General features: G+C 36.9%; 1 protein-coding gene across 38 annotated transcripts in view; it reads right to left on the reverse strand.

The window, feature by feature from the left end:
- The window catches only part of RIMS2 (regulating synaptic membrane exocytosis 2), a 456,898-nt gene that overhangs the window by 326,104 nt on the left and 113,778 nt on the right, over window positions 1–17,016 (reverse strand). For all 38 annotated transcript variants that reach the window (XM_032680574.1, XM_032680663.1, XM_032680634.1 and 35 more), the window contains one exon: window positions 5,785–6,095. In XM_032680574.1, coding sequence (XP_032536465.1) covers window positions 5,785–6,095 — 311 coding nt within the window. The remainder of the gene's footprint in view (window positions 1–5,784; window positions 6,096–17,016) is intronic.

Raw genomic sequence — 17,016 nt, forward strand, 5'->3', positions numbered from 1 at the left:
GTCTAGCTTATGCCTGCTTTTTCCTCTCTCCTCCTCTTCTCTCATATTTCAGTCTTTTTTCTCTCTGTTCAATCCCTGACATCACAAACTGCAGCCCCCAAAAGACAGACCCTACACTGCCAACTCATACTGGCACTCCTTCCAAGAACAGAAGCAAAGGGACACAGGGAACCACTTTAATGCTACTGCCATTGGTAACACAACAGAATAAAGCCTTTATATGTGGGAAGCACATTTATATATTTCATAAGGAATACATGCAGAAATTCTACGTCTTCAGACCCAACTAGCCTCAACATTCTTGTTTACATTTCTTACTCAGAACAAAATGCATTCTCCAAGCCTACTATAGCATATGGAAACCACCACAGAAATCCTCTTTTTATTCTGAGATAAGAGGGTTGATAGAAAATAAACCACAAAATAATGTAGCTTTGAAAGGAGAAGCCCAGGAAGAGGGAAGGAGGACATATTTTATCCGTATCTGCTGGCCTGGAAAATAAATACTGCTGTTGTGCAACTCTGCAGCTGCTCACTCTCAATTTGTTGTTTTCATTCTGGTTTTTATGATTTAATCTCATATCCTTGCAGTTAATCTGAAAAGGGTTCAGGCAGCTTTATTCATTAGTCTTGCTTCAAATCATGATCTTACAGATCATGATCTTTACAGATACCAAAAACCAATTCTCTTCTTGTGACATGGCTTACCCTCCGATACATGCAGCAAGAATAAGTTGACTTTCTTTTTTTTCATTGAATCTCATTAAATATATCCTTGGGAAAGTTTTTCTTACACTAATATAATGCATGACAAATATATATTCGTAAAACTGAAGTTATCATTTTCAAATTTTGAAAAACATTTTGGATTCATACAATACAACTAGGGAAAATAATAATAATTTAAAAAAAAATAATAATAATTCTTATCTTCCTGAACTACATTACATCATTTCAGTTATAATCTTACTTTCGGAAGATGCATGAGTCGTTTCCTACTTTAAGATAGCTAATATATAGAAAAAAGGTTTGTGAAGCAACACTTCTGGAAGAATGTCAAAAAATATTTACAATTTAAAACACTGAATTCATATGTGGAAAACTACTAAAATGGATTTACAATGAATCCTGCTAAAAGCAAGAGAAATAATTATTTAACGAGTCAAGCATGGCAACACTACCTAAAGATCTAATAATTCAGGCAAATAGAATGACATGTAAAAAAGCTTTGTATCAGCATTAAGGTTCCCTGATTCCCAGATTTTATTACTAGGATATTGTACACATTTTAATAGGATGTCGTAAACATTTGCTTTGGCTTGGGCTTTGGAATGAAGAAACCAACCATTTCACAAGCTGATTGCCTGCTGCAAAATGACTGAAAAAAAGATTATATCTGCTCAAATAATTTTGCTGCTGGAGAGAAAACACAATGTATTGAATGACGAGTAGTGTAGGTCTTGGGAACAATAGACTACATGAAATTTTTGGATGAAAATAAAATAAAATGAGACCTTTTTGCAAAATCCAGAATTAACGTGAAATTGAATACTACAAATCAAAGAACTGCAGCCATAAATCTAGCATCTGTGCAAAGCAGACCTCAGAATGGGCCTTATGAGTCTATGGATTATTTAGAATAATATTTTGCATTTCTTTGATTCACATCATTTGGTAGTTTTCGGGGAATGTCCTAAGGTGTGCCTGCTGCCTCTGCCTTTATCCATGGGTTCACTACGAACAAAGCAGCAAAAGCGCTGTAGCACAGACTGTAAATATTACAGTAAAGACTTTAAACTGAAAGATGGTAGACTTAGGCTAGATATAAGGCAGAAAATCTTTACTGTGAGGGTGGTGAGGCACCAGAACAGGTTGCCAATAGAAGGTGTGGATGCCCCATCCTTGGAAGTGGTCAAGGCCAGGTTGGATGGTGTAACAGGGAAGGGTGGAACACCAAAGGGAAAAACAGGTTCGAGGGATCCTGGTACGTGAATAAACCAAACACCGTTGCTAGTTGGCAAAACAATAGCTATTTATTAGGAAAAAAGGTGGCAAACAGGGAAAAGGTGAATAAAAACGGGCACCTGAGGGAAAAGAATTAGGGCCAAGGAGGACAAAGTGCACAAAAACCCCAGTAAGATAACTCGACACCCTATACTCACCCATGTGTCACCTATAAGATAATCTTACCCATCCTAACCAGTAATGAAGTCTCTCTAAGGCAGCTGCGTGGTCCGGAGGGGTGGCAGGCTCCCACGTCCAGCAGGCGTCCCCGCTAAAAGCCTCTTGATCCATCGTGAAGAGCCAACAACCCCCAACCAGACACCAGTCTGCCCTTTTAAAGTTTACTGAGAGCACCTGCCCCGGGGAGGTGTGGCCAGCACCGCCCTGTCAGGGGCTCTCAATCCCACCCCTTCAGTTATGTAAGTGCTCCCCTCCTGCGCATGCGTGAGCACCTTGGGAATCCCCTGACGCAGGCGCAGTGAATTGGGGGGGGGTCTTATCAATTGAGTCTGGGGGATGACCTTCAGCACCATCATCATCACTTTGTCCTCCAACTGCCCTTGGAGAGCAATGAGCCAATCACAACAGACCAATTAAAATAGTTTACACAGAAACTCTCTCTCCAAGGCCAAGTTCACTGCTCTATCAGCGGACTTGGCAGGAGAAAAACATAAACTTTCGCAGGTGGCTAGGGACAAACACAGACCAAAAGCAAAATAACATCCCAACTTCGCCCCGATACAGATGGGGTTATGGGCAACCTGGTCTAGTGAAAGGTGCCCCTGTCCATAGCAGGTGGGGTGGATCTATACAACCTTTAATGCCCCTTTCAATGCAAGACATTCTATGATTCTATTCTATAAACTGCTGATTTTAAGTACAACTTGCTTCTGGACATTTAATTACATTTTATTTATTTCTGTAATGGATCCAATATGAGAAAAATGTCCTTGAAGAATGTGCAATCCAAAATCATCCCAGACTTCTTTAAGGCAATAAATTTCAGATCACTCAAAGAAAATCCATAATCAATTACCTATCTCTCTGTCTAAACAGTTTGGGATCTATCAATTGCAAATGGGACTGTTGCATACATCAAGGGAACAGAATACTAGCCTAATGGTTGAAACAATAATATGCTGCACATATACGGGTTTATAAATTTTAATACTGAAATTATATCAAATTATGATATATATATTCTGTGCATTACTTCGGTATAAAGAGAATAATATATTATCTTCTGCTCTTACAAGCAGCTGTATGTAATAAAATTGTGCCATGGTTTAAGTCTTAGCCCCATGCAGCCACTTGCTCACTCCCTCCCAGTGGGATGGAGGAGAGAACTGGAAGGATAGAAGGTAGAAAACTCATGGAGTGAGATAAAGACAGTTTAACAGGTAAAGCAAAAGCCACACACAGAAGCAAAGAAAAACAAGGAATTAATTTGCTGCTTCCCATGGGCAGCCAGGTGTTCAGCCACTCCCAGGAGAGCAGGGCCCCATCACATGCAATGGTTACTTGGGAAGACAAACATCATCACTACAAACATCCTCCCTTCCTTCTTATTCCCTCCATTTTCTTTACTGAATATGATGTTTATGGAAAATTCCTTTGGTCAGTTTGGGTCACCTGTCCCAGATGTGTCTCCTCCCAGCCTCACATGCACCCCAATTTCCAACTGCCAGTGTGGCAGTACAAAAAGCAGAGAAGGCCTTAGCTCTGTAAGCCCTGCTCAGCAATAACAAAAACATCTCTATATCATCAACCCTGTGTTCAGCACAAATCCAAAACACAGCCCCATACCGGCCACTGTGAAGAAAATTAACTCTACCCCAGCCAAAAATCAGCACAAATAGTAAGTCTTTCCAGTATTATTGAGAACAGCATACAGAGATCCAAACTTAAGGCCTATCCCCATCTTTGAATTCTGGGATAGTCTCTCTCAGAGACATTGATGTTCTCTTCTAAAAACCCATTTGACCAGTATTTCAAAGATGTTCATTAGGCATCATGGAGGAATCTTTTTCATTATCTCCAGAAAAAAAAAAAAAAGAGTTTATGTGAGGAGCATTAGGGAAAAAAATATTCAGCAGACCCTCTATCCTTCAGTAGCATGTAATATATATCAGATTCTAAGCACACTTGAATATGTTAATTAGGGAACATCAGTATTATTATACAAATAAAACAGGAAAAGGATAATGACTGAAAAAACGATCTGGACTTAAACAATGTGTTGAGTAGAAGTGATCACAATTAGCAGAATAGTTCTGATTTCAGGCATAAAGTCCACATTCTTCCTCTTGGCAATTATTACTTTATACTGTCCTGTTTATCATAAAACTCTACTTCGGGTAAATGCATCTTGCATATATGAATTTTTTACTCATATATCCCTGTCTCACTCTGTAATTCTGCATGCATAATATAAAAACATTTTTAGAGTTAAATTGTTGCTGAGATCAAGAGCAAGAGGTTTTTATCATCACATTATTAACACAAGAGAATCTGTCTCTCCCTCCTGCTCCTTAGCATCAAGTTAGGGTGCCAGCTGTACTTCTCAGAGACTACACATATAACTGAGGAGCACTCAGAGCCACTACGTACTGAACCCATCAGCTGAAACCAGAGCAAAGGGCAGCAAGCAGAAAAAGTTAAACAAAAAAGGTTAGACTAATTACATTCAACTTGTTCCCATATAAGACCAAAAGCAGGAAATAAAATATGGTGGAATACAAGAGGTGAGGAAAAAGGAAAACTATTTTAATTATATTAGCTGTAAAAGATATTATATCTGTCTAACTTATTTCAAGTTCACAGAATAAATACTGTAATGAGGTCATAGCTGGGCAGCAGAGGAATGCTGCCAGATTACACTGCTCTGGAGGCCAAATTCCAAGGCAGCTGGAGGTCTCTCTCTCTCATGTGCATGTGAGGGTATCATTTGTATGGAAACACATGAGCAAGCTTGCTCTCTTCTTTTGCTTCTCACCATATTTAAAGATCTATTACGGTCCTGTTTAGGAAGAAACTAAATTTATTCAATGAAACAATTTTTACTTTTATGTTCCAGTAAAATGTAGCTGCAGAGGTTGAGAGCCTTCTGGTGCCTTTTGGTACAATCACCTCAAGAAAAAGGGAGGGAATTCCACCTCCAGCCTCTGGTTAAAGCAGATCTTACTACATTAGTGCCAATAGAGTCACAGTTTCAAACAATGCCAAGTAGCATTAACACAAACAAGTGAAGAAAAAAACTTTCATACTAATGACAGTAACTAAAAGCAAGGGACTAAAAAAACCAGGAAGAGGCTCAGGTCATTACACAAAGATTTCACCATCTTCAATACTGTTTACTGCAAGTACGACCAGATATTTTAATTCAGTAGTCTGAACGGACACCATCTTCCACTAACCTGCCTTTTTGAGTTCTATTTTGGATTATTACAGGTTTTTTGCTATAAAGTTAGTGACCACAAAAGAAATATGCTAACATAGCACAATGACTATGATTTGACAAAGTTGCAAGCACCTGGACAAGCTCTGTCACGCTGCAACTGCCATGTTCCATGTTTTTTTTCAATAAGAAGGAATGAATACCACACATTGGCTATGACCATCTGAAACCAACAAAAGACTCCTCAACTGTTGCTTCAAAATGCCCAGTATGTATTTTAGAGGCTACAGAATAAAAATAAGATAAAAGTTTAAAAGACAAAATAAAATTTGTAGCATAAATTCAGGAGATCTTATAAGGATAAGCATTAAATACTTTCTTACCTGTCTGATGTTGTGTCACTTGTTACTTGATGCTTTACTCCTGAACCATTCTTAATTGAGTCTTGTCTTGTGAGCCCTTGAGATCTGTTTTTGTCCAAAGCTTGTGTGGATATGTCACCTGGTGGTCCTTGGTATTGAGGATGCTCCTGCAGCTTTGCTTTTTTCTCTTGAGGTGCTTCCTCGTTCCGCAGAGCTCTAATTCCTTCTTGGTCAGGCTGCTGTGGTGCATGTGATCCACTGTTATAGAACCAGGCTCCTGATTTTGTGAGGATTTCTTGTTGTTTTCGGCACAAGTTACATACCCACATTACCTGTTCAGACATTTAAATGTAAAATCTGTTAGCTTGTAAACACTGTATACAACGTCTTCATCAAGTACACATCAACTGATTGTTGCCATTTCCAAAGGTAGAAAGAATACAGTTTTAATTCTTTCTATTAAAATTACAATAGCTTAGCTACAACATTATAAAATATCTCTGTACAACCTTGGAGGAAATTGTTTTAGAAAAATTAGAAGCAAAAATAATTTTAGTCTTTTCTTGTTTCATTATTTGAAACACAAGGAAAAACCACAGATAGAAGCAATATAAATGAAAAGGTTCTACATCTTGACATTCCAATGGCAATATATGTAAGTTCTAAAAAATTAAGACTATAGTTTGAGGATGATAGAAAAAATGAATTAAGAAATCATTAAGCTTTTAATCCATTCTCTCACTGAGTAAGGAACTTTGGAATAGATCCTCTGCTATTGCAAACAAGTAATTTTATAATTCTCCAAAATGCTCACTGATTTACTTCCACAGTGGTCTGCATCTTTTATGTTTATATGAAGAAGCTGACTTCAAGAAGTGACTTAATTTTCAGACCAATTTTAAATTAAAGTCATTTTGTAAATAAAGTAGCGCAATGTATAAGATGGTGCATCTCCCTACTTCATAGCCAAGATTTACCTTTCATTGTATGCTTACTAAATTATTAAAAGTATTACACCTTCCCAGTTGTGAGATCCTGTATATAGTAATGAGGTTTTTTAATAATCTAAAATCTACTTGCTTGCAAAGCTTTTTTATCTGATCACCTTAGTCACACACCAGTGCAGCAAACTGACAGCACCAATTATCTGTAAGTCAATTTCATATTCAGTTATTATGTTATATGAGAATAAATCAGGATGTAGTGAATCAAATACAACACACCAGTCATGAACACAATGGTACATTCAAACTGATTATTGTGTTATCTTAAAATTTTGGTTGTAGATAGCATTATTTCACTGCAACTTTAATCCTTCACTCCTTAATCTTCACTTTTCTTCAGCCTTAGCTTGGCTTTTTTTTTTCTTTTATTTTTATTCTTCTTTTTCTGCTCCTTAAATATCTTTGTCTAAGTTCATAGACAAAATGGTACCATTTTTACTACATGTTCCTTGAATGTCTATGCTCAACCTTCAATGTAGTTATAATGTCTCTAATCCTACACTAAGATGCTTCTTTTTCAAGGTTGTACAGTTCAGGAAATTCAAAGGTTTACATTAATGTTCTTCATTATTCTTTTAAATGTAGCTGGCTCCATGGTTGAATAATATGGAAGATGTAGTTTCTACCTCCCTAATACATCTAGCTCAGTCCACCAGAAAAGGTTTCAGAAGCATCAATCTGTGTCTTATTCTCCAGGCTGTTTTCTAGTAGAAAATTTCAGCCATGCTCTCTAGTCAAACTTTACAACAAATGTTTCGATGAAAGCTTCATGTAGAGGGCTACCTGGATGCAAGATTCATACTCAAGTTAAACTCACTGACTCCTTCATTCACAAACTGTCAGGCTGGGGCAGGAAAAGCAGGTATCCCTTACCCATTTAATGGTGGTGATATGCCCCATCCTGGTACACTGCCTAATATTTTGTATAGGGCTGATACCATCTATGAGAACTCATGTCTGCTTACATCAACAAGACAGAATAAATCATTAAAGCACTGAGGGTAAAAAAGAGAATGACTCTCTAAGTAGTGGTTTGCTCCCTGAGGTAGGTTAGATATCCTTAGATGACATTCAAAGGTCAAAACTGTGTATTCTTCAGGCCTGGCCACCATTAAAATACAAACTGAAGAACAGGCCTGTTTTACCGTTACTAGTTAAGTTAGAAAGTACATGAAAACGCCAACATGAAAGTTCAGCACCCAAGACAAAAGTATTTTTGCCCTCTTTTATTAATAGCAATTAAAAGGCTTCAGTATTTCTACTTGGTTTGTACACAGCTGAAAGAAGTTCTAAACTTTCCACATATGTGTCAGTACAATAAAAAGACCGGATCTAAAACAACTGTTGAAGTATACAAATATGTAACAACTTTAATGACAATGAGATAAAATGCCCAACATTTTTTCATGTGCTATTTCTATTAGTAGATGTCATAATATCACAAAACTAGATATTATAGTCAAAACACCTGGGCAATATGTCCTTGGCTGACAGCCATATTTTGTCCCCAGACAGTGCACTCCAGAATGATTAGTATTATTCTCTTGTACTCAACAGAATAAGAGATCCTTGTGAATGAATATGATTTCATATCTCCTCATCTAAAAGTAGAATCAGGAAGAGTACTCCTGACATAACCTGACTCCTGAAAAATTTACTTAGAGTATTTCAGGTTGAAAAAAATTCAAACACATTGCATGAAAAGTGCATATATTTATGTATTTTGCAGATCTTTTCTGCTTTTCTAAGACTGTCTAATGATAATTGCAGCTAACATTTCTGATAAAGCCTTATTTTCAATGTACTTTCAATATGCATGATTTCATAGTGTTGACCCTAACAGTCATAATGTGATTCAAATAATCACACACAATGAGAAGAATGGCACCTGTCACACAGACACAAATGTATGTGCTTTCAGTGAGCGCAAAAATTACAAGCCCTCAAATAGTACTGAGCTAAATTGCTTCTCCATCTTATTGCTGCAATGGAAACATTCTTGCAATTTAAAAAATACCGGTAATTTTTAGTGCGGACCCCTCAATTAAATGAGACACGCTTGTAAGGTAGCATTATAAGAGCACAGATGGGAAGGTGGCATATTCCTGGACAGGATTTCTCCTGCTCCCAGGTGCCTGCAACAGAGCACTCAGCAGGTCACACATGCAGAGCAGGTCTGTCCCTGCCAAGTCCCCACAGGACAGAGCATTTCATGGGACTGTGAGGGCAGCACAGCAGAGAAGCAGAGAGGAGACTACCCCAGTGGACTGCATGCTCAATACACGCCGTTTTACAAACCTGTGAAGAACCACAGAATTTTCCCTTCTAAAACAGTAATTAAAAGAGTTAATCCCTTACATCAGAAATCTGCACTCCAGAGCAGGCACAGTACCTACTACACCCGTTTGCAACTCTCCTGAGCACCACCCTAAGGACTTCAGCACTTGTGAACACATTTTGTACATAAACATCACTGTTGCAATTTGCGGGTGTCAGTTCTTCACATGGGGACACTCCCAAGTTGAAAAGGAAAATATGGACAAAATTCTGCTCTCCAACGCTAAGTACTAGTTCAAAACTAGAATCTCAAGTGCTAGTGGCACCGGAGCGGGATGTGCATTTCCGTAGGAAAGGCTGAAACACCATCTAGTGCCTGTAATAGGCATTGCTGAAGTTCTGTTCAAATCAACTTCTCAAGTGTGAAAATAGCCGCACTAAATATATCCAGCCTGACATTTTCCCATCAACGCTTATATCCATTTTTTTAAAAGACAAATTTCTTTTCTTTTATACAACACTGTAAAGAAGTATTCCAAATTTGGATTAGACAGTTTACTTTAAACCTTCCTTCTGCTTTCCATTCACAAAGGTTAGCTCCATACAAGGAACAAACAAATTCTATCTCATTTTTTATTTCTTCACTATTTTTTACAAGATTACTCATACTATGCTCCCACTTCTGCTAATAGCTTTATCACATAATATTAACACTTTTTTTACATAGGTCCATAAAACAAATTCTGCAAAACCTACAATAATCAGTCATTTCACATCTATGCATCAGAAATAATTAATGCACAAAATAATCTCTTCCTTGCCTTGTCCTAAAAAGACATTATAATTTTTTGCTATTAGATAAAATTTTTCAAAACACGTTTCATACACCACTTTAAATTCAATAAAATGGAAAATATATTCATCAAGAAATTACATCTGCAGATATTTCAAGAAAAAAAAATTAATAAAAATATAATACGACAATCATTTTAGATAATGTGAAAAGGCAGCTCCCTTACAAAACACCATTCACTGTTCCCCTAAGTAGAGTGATAGATGGCCTATCACTAACTTCTAATAATAGAATGGAAATATTGCTTTATTTAAGATTAGATTAAAAGGCACAGTATATCTGATATATTTGATTACACATCAGTTTGAGTTTGTTAGTTTAGACACTACAACCTAAGGAATAATTACACCAAATTCTCATTAGCCTTCAGAATACTACTCAGGTGTGCTGAGATGAAAAATTACACTAGAAGGCTTCTATAGTATTGTTGTTTTACCAAATCTATTAGAGTTCACCTGCTTGCCAACAACATCTAATATATTAGCATTATATTAACTGTTGTGCTTGCTGGTAGTATTCTTAACCAAATTTCACATGGTTTAAATATATATATCTTTTTGTGGGTTTTTTTGGTTCTTGTATTTTATGCAGGATACACGTCCTTAAGCATTATACAAGGTAACAAGAATGCAACATTGCAAGGAAAGACGAGACACATGGAAGAGTAGGAAAACCCTTTGCTTGGGTTCAGTATCAGGGCAAATAATAAAGATTACTAACACACTGCTCCTAGTCCTGTTTTGGGTTATTTTTTTTTTCCAGTCTGTTCCAGGTGCAAAACAACTCTATTAGGTCATGGAGCATTGTTTGAAGTCGTGCTGTACCAACGAAATTTCTTCAAGGCTGGAGGACATCTCTCCATTAGTCACTATGTTGCTGTGGAATAGACACTGCAGAACCAGCACTGGCACCCAGGACCATGAGTCAGCTTCCTCTGTGCAGTCACAGAAATTAGGATTATATAGCAAATCTATGCATCTTTAGCTAATATAGCCCTAGTATCAGTGGGGGCCAATGGTATATATTCCTTACCTCTAGTCCCAATTTCTGCTGATCTTTCCCCATTTTGCCTATTTGAAATATAACGGTGTTTCCAAAGAACTATAAATTTAATAAGTTGGTGTCTTGGTTCTGAGACTGTGAGATTCACTTTGAACATTATCTCCCCAGAAAATGAGATGGAACTGCTTTTCTGGTTATTGGTTTGTTTCAGAATACATTAAAATCTGCCAAAGTTTTCCAGCAAAATAGCAATAGCACTTAGTTTTCCCTGTCACAAGTTAAACTTTTTAGTACTCTCCTTAATATTTAGAATTCAAAGCTCCTTGAATTAGAATAGAAACTGCTTGAAGTTAGCTAAAACATAAAATTTTATCTATTTGGTTATATTGCCACCAAAACATGGCTCATGTTTGTCCTAAAAAAACAATAATTCCATTTTGCTCCCGCCATCTGAAGTCTATGTTGTCTCTTACAGCTAAAAGTACTGATTTCCACTACTGATGAGGGAAAATTTGTATTGCTTTCCATGAGGTTCCTCCTTTAAAAATGTTAGTTTTGATATTCCTTTCTAATGAAAGCAACTGTCTATAACTGTGGAAGACTTAAATATAGCATTTGCTATCAATAGCCAACATTCATATTTTTGGAAAACACAGAGGCTTTTACACTGGCTGTAGGATTTATCTTTAGAGACATCATTCTAGAGGTTCGGGTCCAGAATACTGATGCATTATTTGTAGCTGCTAAGATCTATTTTAAAGATCATTATTTTGGAGTGAATAGAATAAATCATATCTACTTTATGCTCATACATTGTAAACAGCAGAATCTGGTTATATTTTTAATGAAACAGAAACTTTTCCAAATCATTTTACTGCTCTGATTGTATAGACAAGATATCATCATGTTAACAAGAGGACTTGCCCAGAAGTTTGGGTTTTTTTCTTCTGTGGTGTCAATCCTACTTTGAGCAGGAGGTTGGACTAGATAAACGCCAGCTCCCTTCCAAACTGAATGATTCTATGATCATTTGTAACTGCGCATTGGTAACTATTTTTCTACATAAAAATAAATCCCAAATAACTGTCAACAGAACAACTATGGATTTATTTGATAGTACCTGAGAACAAACACTTGCAGTGGTTACAGCAGTGTGAAATTCTCCTTAAAGAGTTTAGGTTTTTATTTGATACCATTGCATGGTAGCTTCATCTATAATCAGAAGACTGTAGGTCGTGAAGGATTAGATTGGACATTAGGAAGCATTTCTTTACAGAGAGGGTGGTCAAATCCTGGAACAGGTTTCCTAGAGAGGTCATGGATGCCCCAAGCCTGTCTGTGTTTAAGGGGTATTTGGACAATTCCCTTGACAACTTGCTTTAAATTTTGGTAAGCCCTGGACTGGTCAGGTAGTTGGACTAGATGATCATTGTAAGTCCTTGCCAACTGAAATATTCTATTCTATTCCATTCCATTCCATTTCATTCCATTCCATTCCATTCTGATATTACACCATAGCAAACAAAGGTTTTATCTTAGTATTTATCCACTAAACTCTATTTATTGAATTGTACCTGTGGGATACCTTCCCCTTTCAATTTCCTTCAGTTAAATTGATGCATTTATTCAAGGAAGTATATTACAGGAACAAAGATAATTCCTGAATTTGTGACTGCTATAAGAGTTGATAAAGATTACCTGTTTTTTCAATATTTTGCTATGCCACTAGTCTGTGCTATGGTACTGACTTTCACTTTCATACAAGTAATAAAGTTATAATCAGTTTGACTGAATGCCAAAACCACTATAATGTTTATTTGCCTTATGTCAGTAATGATAAATGGATACCTATCCCCCAAAATTGTATTAAATACCACAGGAATTCCAATACCAGTTCATAAAAATGGAAAAGCCTACAATACTGCTATGAGACCAACATCTCCACATATATTTTAGGGGATACGTGTATTTGCACAGAAAAATTCTTTGCACTGAGAGAGTGACCATACTACACATTTGCTCTTGAGTTTGTAGTGAATGAATATATTATGTATGAAAAGTTATAATGGCCATAAACAACCAAGTCAGCATAAAATAAGTATATCACTTCCTGTGCATGCAGTTGCAGTATACAGTGTATGTTTACATGGTTCTATCTTTCAAGTATAAGAGAAATATGTGTGACTACAATTTTTGAAAGGTATACTCAACTCTTTTGTACTAATGCTGTACTCATGTTCCTAATGGAGACAGTAACTCTCTTGTATCACTTTTTTATTATCCATAAGGCATATACTAGTAATTTTGTTCATACATTTTTTCCATCCTAGAGTACAACTAACAAGTAAGATATTTGACTAGGAAAACAGATTATTTATGTTCCAAAAATGTGAAAAAAGGCCTCCACGTGCACAGTAGGACTAGAAACTGTTAGTTGGAACACTATGCAATGTGGGTTAATATAAGCCAGAGCACATCCTTCCTAAAGTATGCTGTATAAAAAGAAGCAGTTCACATGCTTTCACAAGAAACTGATATTCTTTAAGATCTGTGAAGGTGATAATTTGCTCTTTTTCATTACAGCACAGGTACAACTCCATATGCCAGTGAAGAGAGTTCATAATTCCTGCACAGTGCCATATTGACCATATTCAGCTTCTTCATCAGTTTTTGTGATTTCATGAAGAACTAGAATGGTAGACAGAATTCCAGTGATAAAATGGTTAATGTGACATTGGGTGTGATCTGCACATAGTACAAACCGGTCAGTGTTTTCAGATACAGCTGCATTGCTTCCATAAGGGAATTTGTAAGCCTTCAAAGTACTCCACAGGGCCATGAGGGTTATTAAGTACAGTGAGTTTGGCATGAAGTAAACCAGCTGTAAGTAAATAGAATATACCTTTACTAAATTTAGCTAAACCTTTACTAAATTTCCAGATTTGTAGTAGTCTTAGGAAAGCAAGAGAACTGAGCATACATCTCCTACGCTTTTTTTAGAAAACTAAAGCTCACTAAATAATAATACTAGATAGAAAAAGACCTCATGCATTGATTACAGTTGCCTGCTGCTTCAGAGAAAATAATTTTTAAAAAAACTTCATAATTTAATAAACTTTTATCTTAAAATTAATTATAAATAATGAGCCCAAAATCTGTAAAAATGCTTTTCCAAGTCCTACAGCTACCATGGAAGGAGTGATTTTCAATTTCCAGTGCTCATATATTCCAGACTAGTTTATTGCTATTTACTCTTGTACTGCTGCTGTTGTCATTAAGTTTAAATAGCTCCTTTCTCTCCTCAGAGTTGCTGCTTGATGTTTTTAAAGTACCCAATTGCTTACCCTCTCTGCTTTTATTTTTCAAGAACAAATAGTTTTTGCTCTTTTAGACTATGCCTATACTAGCAAGACATAGCCCTGTCACAGGGCCAGGTGCTGGCCCAGGACTGCCTGCTAATTCTTACGCTTCCTGGCACCATCAGGCCTTTGCTAACCAGCATCTCCCAGACAATGCCAACACACAGTGAAGGAGAAAAGCCAACACACAGTGACAGAGCAAGAACTAGTCCTAATAAGCAGCTTGGACATGGTTACCCTGCTATGGAAAGCAGAATTCAGGATTGTTGATCGGGACTGAGCCCCAAAAGAGTCCCTGACCTGTAGGTCAGGGTAGAAATTCTTATTAGTTCTTAAATTCCTGATTTTACATTTAGTTCTATTTTATCTCACTCTTTTTTTTACTACTGGAGTTCACAAGGTCATTTGGCTCTCTATTGTACAGTATCCCATTGTTCTCCTGTACTGATAAGTATCCAACTTTGTGTTACTGATGTATTTAATTACAGCATCCTTGTTCCCTATGCCAAGGCCACTAGTGAAAATATTAAAGATCTTCCCCAGTACTAATGCTTGAGGAACTCAGCTAGGAAGTTGCTTACAGCTTTCCCCTCCATTTCATTATTAAATTAGTCCTCACTGTTTCAGTTTAACCAGTAATGTCTATGTTGTCTAGCATCATTTAAGCTTCTAAAAAAGAAGTTAGAGTTAATTTTTACACTCCAATTCTTAGCCATCTCTGCACAAAAATGAGTTCCTTGAACTCATCATTCCAACTGGTTTTGCCTATTTGTTCTCCTAATTCCTAAAAAAATAATTCTCTCTGTAAAGATTGTTGTTAGAGCAGCTTTACTGATGGATTAGAAATTTGTGATGGAGGAAAGGTAGTTATATTTTTGGTAAAAAATACAAATAAGCAGTTATGGCTGGAGTAAGGTAATACAAATAGAAATTAGAGTTACTTATTTTCAAAAGCTTTCTAGAAAAGTGATTGATGTTAACAGTTTCTACTACAAATAGAGGATGTCTGAAAATATTAAGGTTTTTCAATAAAATATTATTCCAATATTTTCTTATTTTTGTAGGTATTTTAATAACTATTAATTTGGAAGATAGAAGAAATCCTCCAAATGACATTTCCAAGTTGTTTTATTTTACCAAGACTTTTAGTCTCAAAGGCATTGTTAAATAATATTCAAATATCTTACAATGATTTCATTTTGAGACTTTGGTCACCTGAAAGTCTCAATATCTAGGCCTCTTTGTGTTTAAAAATCTGTACTAGTGTCATAGCCTCATTAAGGGACCAGCTAATAAAACTAACAAATTATCTACAGCTCAGAGGTTCTGAGCATATTCATTAGTTAACGCTTGTAAACTGTCTGAAGATGAATGGTACTAAGTGTTCACAGGCTATTTAGAAATATAAGACATAATATCAACACCAACAAGAGACCAAAAAGGGAGAAAATGTGACAGGACCACAATAAGCCTGGGGTCTCTATGCAGATGGCATTAAATTGAAATCAATAATATTACACCATTTACATCATCTGTGTCATCATTCATTACTGAAATTGTCTGAGAAAAATGAAAGATCCAACTCTAATGAAATGTAAGAGAATGGTAATAGAAAAATTGAGATGCTTATCACGCAGTTACTGCTGTATTGAATCCCACATAAACATTCGTCAACTTTACATGAACTTGCTGCCTAGACTCCAACAATGCACTCACAGCAGCACAGCTCTCAGTGCAAGCTGCAAAGATCAGACAAAATATAATACATTCAGAATCACAGACTACCTCAAGTTGGAAAGGATCAATAAGGAGCATCAAGTCCAACTCCCTGCTCTTTGTAGGACTGCCTAAAACTAAACCATATGACTATGAGAATCATCCAGATGCTCCCAGAACAGTTGCGATGCCATGACCACTTTCCTGGGGAGTCTGTTCCACAGGCTAACAACTCTCTGCAGAAAGAACCTTTTCCTAATATCCAACCTGAAGCTCTCCACCCCACCGCCGTGTCCCCATGAGGAAGCCGTAGACTGCAATGAAGTCACCCCTCTGCCTTCTCTTCTCCAACCGGGACAAGGCAAGTGACCTCAGCCACTTCTCATAAGTCTTACCCTTGAGAGCTTTCTTCAGTTCTGTCTCCCTCCTCTGGACTCACTCTAACAGTCTGATGTCCTTTGTACATTGTGGTGCCCCCATCCCACAGAGCCTTTGAGGTGAGGCCGCAGCAGCACAGTGCACAGTGGGACACTCCCCTCCCACCAGCTCGCAGTGCTGTGCTATCCAGGAAACCTACGCTGCCTTGCATACTACAACAGCTACACATCCTAGGACTGCACGAGCTGCAGCCACAGTTAACCCTGACAGAACAGTAAGAAAATCTAAGACTAAAAAAATATTCTATATGTAGGTCAGTATGCCTGTTTAATAAATTAAAAAAAAAAATAGGAGACTAAGGGTAGAAAAGTAACAGATTTAGTGACACCTAGCAGAGGTCAGGTATATATTACTTATCAATATGCTGAAGAGAACAATCATATTTAACAAAAGAAAAAAAAGAAGTTATGCACAATGAAATAAAGGGGGGTTTGTTGTTGGGTTTTTTTTATAAATCAGTGTCAAATAATCCCCTTTGTTAGGAAGCCCATCTGGCTAAATGCCTACTTTTCTATACTTTCATAATTATTACTTACTTTAAAATATCTACAGATTCCACATATGTAAAGTCCTTCTGCTACTAGGTGAATGCTTCCCCTTCTCT

This window comes from Chiroxiphia lanceolata, chromosome 1, assembly GCF_009829145.1.
Source record: "Chiroxiphia lanceolata isolate bChiLan1 chromosome 1, bChiLan1.pri, whole genome shotgun sequence".
Lineage (NCBI taxonomy): Eukaryota > Metazoa > Chordata > Aves > Passeriformes > Pipridae > Chiroxiphia > Chiroxiphia lanceolata.